Source organism: Austrofundulus limnaeus, unplaced genomic scaffold (assembly GCF_001266775.1).
Source record: "Austrofundulus limnaeus strain Quisiro unplaced genomic scaffold, Austrofundulus_limnaeus-1.0 Scaffold90, whole genome shotgun sequence".
Classification (NCBI taxonomy): Eukaryota; Metazoa; Chordata; class Actinopteri; order Cyprinodontiformes; family Rivulidae; genus Austrofundulus; species Austrofundulus limnaeus.
Window position 1 is genome coordinate 367,740 of NW_013952492.1, and position 8,150 is coordinate 375,889.

Sequence of the window (8,150 nt, forward strand, 5' to 3'; positions counted from 1 at the left end):
TATTAACATAATACAAGCTTCATGTTGCTGATTTGTCATTTATTTTGCAGGAGTTCACAAAAGCCTTTTACCTGAAGACCAATGACCAGATGYTGGTCGTCTACCTGGCCTCTCTGATTCGCTCAGTGGTGGCTCTGCACAACTTGATCAACAACAAGATCTCCAACCGAGACGCGGAAAAGAAGGAAGGACAGGAGAAGGAGGAAGGGAAGAAAGAGAAGAAAGACGACAAAGAGAAAAAGGACGAAAAAGACAAAGATAAGGAGAAGGCAGAAGGTGCCAAGAAAGATGAGAAGAAAAAGAAATGAGTGCTCGGYGTTTTTGTTTTTCTCAAATCACACCATCTTCATCAGGACAGTGCTCTACTTTCTGCCCCACGTCTTCTCTGTATGTGGGTCTCGGGCTAAAAGTAGGACTCTGAATGGGGAATTGTGTCATTTGAGATTTGGCYTGGTGATAACAAGTGACACTCAAAGACTTTATTATCACATAGAGATGATGATGTTTGCTCTCCAGTGTTCTGAACTGTGAGAACACGATGCTGTTTTCATAGTTTCCATGCTGCCGCTGTTGCTGATTTTGTAAGATGGAGTAAAAAAAAAAAAGTTATTGTTTCTGTATCACTCATTAAATCCGGACTATATTAAATGTTTTGTTTTTTTTTTCCAATTCTGTCCCAATTTTATCAATAAAACTTTAAAATTTGGATACATTTCTGTATAACATACAAGTTTGTTAGCACATCTGTGTAATTTTGAGTATTTACACACAAATTTATAAAGTGGATAAATTTGACAACTAAAAATGAGAAAATGAACAGTTTTATCACAGTCACAAAAAAAAAAAAACAATCCAATACACAGTGGTAATACATCACATCCTAATTTATTGTAGTAAATGGTTGAATATTAAATTAGTAGGATTGAAAACACACAGTGTATTTGTGGATTAGTTTTGTAGATTGTGACCATTTATAAAGTGGACTTAGTTTTTCCTCGTTTGGGTTTTAACTTTGCTCATAAAGAGAAAATAAAACGCATGATAAAGATTTAAAGTGAACATCATTGCTGATTTTACTGTTTTCACCAAAGTAAAAGCACTGATTGGGAATGCACTTTGAGTTTAAATGAGTGAAAAACAATACTAATTCATTTATATTTATAGTTGTAATCAGTTGAGATGACAAAATGAATTAGTTTTGCCAATTTTTGAACAAAATATATTTTTAGTATTTTAAAGGCCAATAATATTAGGGTGTTATTATTATAGTTAAAGTCAGAGCTCAGCAGCCGGGCAGAGGAACTTTTATTTTGTTAACTGCGTCACTCAGCAGCCTCTCCTCGTCTCGCGCTGCTGCTGCTKCCTCCTGTCGAACCGAGCTGGGCTGACTGGGTCTGGGGTTTGTGTGGGAGGAATCAGATGATTGGGCAGGTAAACGGGATTCCGACGTAAAGGGTTTAAAAGTGCGCAGCTCGGGTCGGAACCACAGAAGAAGAAGAAGAAGAAGCAGCACCAGCCTCCCGGTGACCCAGCCCAGCCGAACATGACTCTTCGGATGAATCTCTGCTGAGACAAAAACGGACCGGAAACATGGCTTCGTTTCTGCAGGTTTGTGATGAACTTGTCAGGGTGTGGTTATGAGCCGCCTCGGYTTCTGTAGGCCTTTTTTATTTCATCTTTTATTAAGCTGTGGTCTGTGAGACATCACGCTGTGGTCTGTGCGGATGTAAACAAACAAACAGGTGGTTCTTCTTTCTGTTCTGACCGATCATGCTGCTTGTTCTCCTCCTTCCTTGTCCCAGATCTCTGATGATGAGAAGGGACACGACCTGGATCTCTTCTGTATTCCCAGACATTATGAGAGCGATTTGGACAAAGTGATCATCCCGCATGGCCTCATCATGGACAGGTGAACACAATCAGCAGCTTCTATAKTCCAATTCAGAGCAAAGGTCATCTTATTTAAAACAATCATAAAACATTTATAAATATTACAAAACACCAATCTTTAATCCTGAGCAGCACAGTGGTGACAGTGAAAAGAAACGACTCAGAAGGAACTGCACAGTCTCTAGAAGCTAAAACTAGCAAACACTAGCAAGTCTAAAAGGGGCAAARCACTAGCTAAAAGATAAAAATGCAAAATGCTAGTAAAAGGCCAAAAGTAGGAGACCAATAGCTAAAGCAGAATGCTAGTTAAAGGCTAGAAGTTGCTTGCTAAAAGCAGCGGAACACCAGCTAAAGCTGAAAAGGAGTAAAAAAAAAAAGCAAAATGCTAGCTAAAAGTCCAAATTTAAAAAGTAGCTAAAGGCTTGAAGTGGCAAATGTTTGCTACAAAGGGCAGAACATGGAGCTGAAACTACAAAGGAAAACATAAAAAAGCAAAATGCTAGCTAAAAGTCCAAAGTAAGAAAAAGGCAGATGAAAGCAGCAAAACAATAGCTTTGCTAATTAACGTTGTTTTCTGTATTTGTTATAACACTCGTCTAACAACAGTCTGCATATATTTGTTTAGGAAATGTACAGTTGTTATTTTTTTTTAGTGACTTCACTCTTAAGAAGAAACAGCATCTCAAAACTAAATATTTTGACAATGTTCCCATTTTTTTCTATGCATTCCTCGTCCAGTCAGTGTWCCTTATTTTCAAAAGCTGAAACGTTGGCAAAAACAAGATGGAAGGTGTTTCATCTGGTTAACTTGGTGAAAAACTTTAATTTGCTCTATAAACATTAATTGGTGCTAATAGCAGTTAGCACCATTAATTATTATTATTATTATTATTATTATTATTATTATTATGTGCCTTTTTTTGTCTTGTCACTTTACATAATCTCTGCTGTGGCTTTAACATCTCGACATGTTACAGCAGGAGAAGCATTATTTCTGGTTTAAAGTCCTCAGAGGAAAAATTCTGTTCTGTTGCAACAAGTCAGAACATGAGGCGTTAAGCAGCTCGATTGTTGTGGTTTGTCGCTTCATGCAGAGCATTTGAATTAAAATAGATGCGTTAAGATGCTGGGCAGTCCCTTCAGTTTCTGAGGTCTCTCCTGTTGGCCGCAGGACGGAGCGTCTGGCCCGTGACATAATCCGGGACATGGGAGGACACCACATCGTGGCTCTGTGTGTGCTAAAAGGGGGCTACAAGTTCTTCGCAGACCTCCTGGACTACATTAAAGTGCTCAACCACAACAGCGATAAATCCGTCCCGTTGACGGTGGATTTCATTAGAGCAAAGAGCTACTGTGTGAGCTGCCTCTCTCATTACATTTCTGGGGGGGGGGTTCACTTGTGCTGACGGCGGGCGTGTGTCGCACTCTGGAAAATTACCAACAAGAACAATCAAGTATAAAATCAGACTGCAGTGTGTGCAAAGTGCCAGWAGTGCTGAAGGGAAAGGKTTTTGTTTTTTGTGTGTTTTCAGAACGATAAGTCGACAAACAGCGTCAAAGTCATAGGTGGGGATGAATTATCCAACCTCGCGGGCAAGGTTAGTTTTCTGGAGTCTGTCAGCTGAAATTATTACACTTTAATTAATGAAGGTGTGCTTCTTTAACGGCTCCTTTATATCCATTTCAGAATGTTTTAATTGTCGAGGTAGGAGACTTTCATTCTGCTTTTTAAACCATTGTTTAAATGTGATCGTGTGTGACAAAGTGCACCTTGTTGATTTGCATTTGGAAATTCAAAACGGATGAATTCTCTCTGTGTCCACTCCCATTAAAAAAAAAAAAAAGCTGGACGTGAGCGTCATAAATGTCAGTTCTTACAAATGTCTCTCTCCGTTTATGTGACCGTGGCCACTTCCTGCTGCGATGGAAGGATATCGTGGAGACGGGGAGGACGATGCAGACGTTGCTCTCTCTGCTGAGTGAATGCAATCCCAAGATGGTTAAAGTTGTGAGGTGAGGCAGTTTACAGTGCAGTAACAGTACAGTGGTATATCCTGAGACAGAGTGTGCTCTTAGCTAATGGACACTTTTCCTTTAGGACTGAATTAGAGATGTAATGTGACAGAGGGAGGGAACAGCTTAAGAGTTAATCTGCCGCACTATAAACTGCACTGCGGAGGTAGAGCTCTTTCCTCTTATGTATTCCTGTTAGCTGGGTAAAATGGAACCAGTACAGTTTTTTTTTTATTTAAAAAAGATAATAGCACATCTTAGTCACTTAGAGATGTGCTTATGAAAACAGAGCTCGTTCACCCAACGCATTAAACGTTTTAGCTATTTTTGTACCAAGGCTTTCAGCTGTAGTTCCTGTTGCTCTTAAGGTTTTGAAATATTTAACACTTTACATGTCTTGCTGCGTCTTAATATAAAGCTACAGAAGCATGGTAAAATGCTCCTTTCTTCTTTTACTGGGTAATTATTAGCCTTTATTCTGACTTGTGCGTTAAGCTCAGAGATTTTGCGGTTCTTCTGTGGTGCAGCGGGATCACATTTAATCTGTCACATTTAAAACCTGCACTGAAAAGGTCGCAGCTCTTTGTCCCCTCACATGTATTCCTCTCCAAATCTCTTCTCAGCCTTTTAGTGAAGAGGACCCCGAGGAGTTCAGGGTACAGACCGGACTGTGAGTGCAGTTTTTATGTCTGTGTGATGATATACAGTTCGTTTCTGTTACGTTTTTAATTTGTTAAATTTGATCTAAATAAACATTGCATTGTTCAGCTCATTCAGGACATGGGTGTTATGAGCTTTTTTGTAAATTTTATACTTTTCTAAATGTATTGTTTGCAAATATTTGGCCCATGGAAAGACTTCACAAAATGTTCTCCTTGAAATGCTTAAAACAGAATAGTTGCGCTTTTTTTGTTTTGTTGTACTTTTTAGTTTTTAGCAAGCTTTTTGCTATTTTATGCTACTGTTGAGCTACTTTTTATTTTGCACTTCTTTGCTATGATTAGCTTGTAGCTAACATTCTGCTACATTATATATACATTCAATACATACTGTTACTTTTTGTAGCTTTTAGCTACTTTTGTACTTTTTATTTTAGCCATCATTTTGCTAATTTTATTCAACTTTTTGTTACTTTTTTGCTATTTTTAGCTTGCATTTTAAAGTTTCTAACTACTGTTTGTAGCTTGAAAGCATTTTGCTATGTTTTTGCTTTATCTTGCCTTTTTCTACTGTTAGTTTCTAGCCATTATTGTCTAGCTATTATTTAGCTTTTTGTTTCTGTTGTTACTTTTAGTCCCCATTTTGTTACTTTTCACCAACTTTTTACATTTTGCTAACTTTGGCTTGCCATTTCTGTTTCTAGCTACTGTTTTGTTGCCTTTAGCATTTTGCTACTTTTTTTGCTTTTAGCTAGCCTTTTCCTATGCTACATTTTAGCTTTTAGCATTTTACTTTGCTTTTTTTTACCTAGTCTTGTTTTACTTAGTTATTAGCCATTATTTGCTATTTTCTAGCTACTGTTTTGCAATGTTTAGCTTTTATCTACTGTTGTCATTTTCAGGTCTTATTTTGCTACTTTTAGCCAAYCTTTTTTGTTGCTTTTAGCAAGAATTTTGCTATTTATAGCTTGCCATTTTAGTTTCTAGCTCCTGGTTGGCTGCTTTTAGCATTTTTCTATTATTTAGCTTTTAGCTAGCCTTTTTCTATTCTTAGCTTCTAGCCACTGTTTGCCTACTAATAGCTYGTGTTTTTTCTTTTAGTTTTAACAACGTAGTTTCAGATTCTTCAGTGAAGTCCTTCAGCGTTCACACAGTAAATATTAAATAAAATCTAGAATAAACCAAATGCATTAATGCAGGCCTGAGCCTTATGCAGTGTCTGATTATGTAAAGCTTTTAGGTTTGAGTTGGATAATCTCTTCAAGACTGGCGCTCAAGAACAGCTGCCACTGTAAGCGTTTTGACTTTGCACTAATGCAGAGCTGACAGTTTAATCACAGCCTCGCAGAAACTGGAAAAGACCAATAAGTGTTGCTTCACTACAGAGCCCATTAGACTAAATGTCTGATCGTTTTCCCCTCTGCTGTAGCGTGCTTTCTTTAAATAACTCCCATTGATGGTGTCTAAATTTATTTCAGACATTGGCTTCGAGGTTCCAGATGCCTTTCTGGTGGGCTATGCTTTGGACTACAACGAGTACTTCAGAGATCTCAGTGTAAGTGGGTTTAAAATTTATTATGATCACTAGATGCATGTAAACACACAGGTGAAACATTCAGTGGTGAGTGATAAACAGATGCTACCTCAGGGATGCACCTGCTGGTTTAACACACGTTATAAGGTTACTGACTGGTCAGGATGGTGGCATGTTTGGGATTAATGATTTAAAATAATAATTTAAAATCAAATCACACTGATGCTAATTCAAAGTAAGTGTTTATTCTGGTGAAACTATAGCTGCTCAAAAACAATTTCACAAAAACCACAACTTGATTAAAACATCCTTACAGTGTTTCACTGAAGTCCATGTTAAAATATTTCGGTAGGCCGTCTTGTCCCAGTTTTATCTAAATAAATCCCAATAGTTATGATGGTGTGGAAAATAACAGCATGCTTTTATTAAAGGCTGCGTCTGCAAAGAATTGCGATCAAAAATGGCTGACCAATCTCTAGTGGAGATACAGAAATAAAGGAAGTGTCAAAACTTCTGTTTTCAGCTTTTAACAAATTATGCAATCCTTACATTTTTACCACGACACTTCGGGGTCATTTCACTCTGTTAGAAACTTTCCAAAGCTCAAGAAAATAAAGTAATTTATTCAGCGAATCCTAACCAATACTTAGACAAGAAGATGAACTTGAAACCTGATTGGATAAAATACCTCTCTTTAAAGTTAATATCTAATTAAATGTTGATTATGAGGAGCTTATTGAATTAAATACATTATTTGGAATTATTTTATTAAAGTTAAGTGGCTTTGGTCTTAATCTGCAGAAAGTTAAAGTCGTCCGTTTTGTTTTTTGTGCTTCTTTGGGGCAATCTGCTGAAACTTTGACGTCCTTTCAGTCTGTAATTTCACTGAGGCTGCAGAGCAGAACGAAGCTGCAGTTCTAGAAGGTGGAACTGAAAAATGACAGATTTATTGGTCAGACAGCAGAAAAACTGCAACTGGTCAAGTGTTTTGGAATGAAAACGCAAGAAAGCAAATTTATGGCATCTGTTAAGCTGTCAAATACTCTCTGACCTTTTTTTAATGTTTCAGAATCAAAGACTGATTGGTTTATAGTTTCCTTGTTTTTAATATAATTAAGTGACGGATGAAGACCTGTGATAGCTGCAGCTCTCGCAAAAGCATCCACTGGCTCTTAATGAAATCTTATTAATTCAGAAATTGTGATGTTTTGATGACAGACATGCATCAGGCATTAATCCATTTTCTTCTTGTGCATTTATTTTTCACAGCACATCTGTATACTGAATGAAGAAGCCAAGGAGAAGTACAAAATGTGAGCGTTCAAAGCGTCGCAGAGGGGATGTCTGACTCACTGAAGACTTGGACCACTGTGACCAACCACCTTTTTTTAGTTTTWGTTTTTCTTTCTGCGTTTGCAACCTTATTTATTTTTTCTAAATGAGAATCCACAAAAAGCAACTTGTGGGTTGTAACAAACGTCAAGAAGAACATTTATTTTCCTCGATGAATAAGTGGGAATAATCATGTAAATGAGGAATATTTTTGGTTAAATTTTAAAAGTTTATTTAAATTGTGTTTAGCTGTAAATTAATTTTTTGACCATGGGGAAGAATGTTTTAAAAGTCTCATGTCTCAAAACTTTATACTCTCCTTCAATTTAGTTTTGGATTCCTCTGATATCATAAATTTAATTCTAAGAAACTTGAAAAGTTAATACTTCACGTTTTCTTTATGAACCTGTTTACAGCAATATAAATCCACCTTAAACCTTGAATTTTGTGTTTTTTTTTATTGCATTTATTTAGTTTTCCCTAAAGAAGGTGTCTTAACATAATGTGATGATATGACCCTGCTAAATCAGGCTCACCACAAAAATATATTTTTAAAATGATTGGCATTTATACAATAACTATTGTGGCTGGTCTTTCTATTTCATTCTTAATGGATGAATATTACTTTTAAGTAGATTGGTCTAATTCATACATGAGTACAAACGTACAATTCACYCAAATTTAAATTCCATTGTAAGTCATTAGCATTTGTGCTTTCGTCT

General features: G+C 36.8%; 2 protein-coding genes across 3 annotated transcripts; both read left to right on the forward strand.

Moving 5' to 3' along the window:
• Positions 1-50: 50 nt before the first annotated feature.
• On the forward strand, positions 51-725 carry LOC106520301 (26S proteasome non-ATPase regulatory subunit 7; the record flags this gene model as incomplete). Its single annotated transcript, XM_014012296.1, is given in 1 exon segment — positions 51-725. A coding segment is annotated over 1 exon segment (258 nt), but the record flags the coding sequence as incomplete, so codon positions are not given.
• A 647-nt stretch (positions 726-1,372) lies between these two features.
• Positions 1,373-7,989, forward strand: hprt1l (hypoxanthine phosphoribosyltransferase 1, like). 2 transcript variants are annotated; one of them, XM_014012301.1, is made up of 9 exons: positions 1,376-1,608; positions 1,803-1,909; positions 3,062-3,245; positions 3,423-3,488; positions 3,578-3,595; positions 3,821-3,903; positions 4,527-4,573; positions 6,041-6,117; positions 7,366-7,989. In XM_014012301.1, the coding sequence occupies exons 1-9, from the start codon at positions 1,591-1,593 to the stop codon at positions 7,411-7,413; spliced, it is 648 nt and encodes a 215-aa protein (XP_013867755.1). In that variant the 5' UTR covers positions 1,376-1,590; the 3' UTR covers positions 7,414-7,989. The 2 variants fall into 2 exon arrangements, with proteins under 2 accessions (XP_013867756.1, XP_013867755.1); XM_014012302.1 differs by lacking the exon at positions 3,578-3,595 and having other exon boundaries at positions 1,373-1,608.
• Positions 7,990-8,150: the final 161 nt, after the last annotated feature.

Bases quoted from the DNA above. Each gene is read 5' to 3' on its own strand.
- hprt1l (XM_014012301.1), top strand. The intron at 1,910-3,061 runs GTGAACACAATC...TGTTGGCCGCAG, and splicing joins CATGGCCTCATCATGGACAG to GACGGAGCGTCTGGCCCGTG. The intron at 3,904-4,526 runs GTGAGGCAGTTT...ATCTCTTCTCAG, and splicing joins AAGATGGTTAAAGTTGTGAG to CCTTTTAGTGAAGAGGACCC.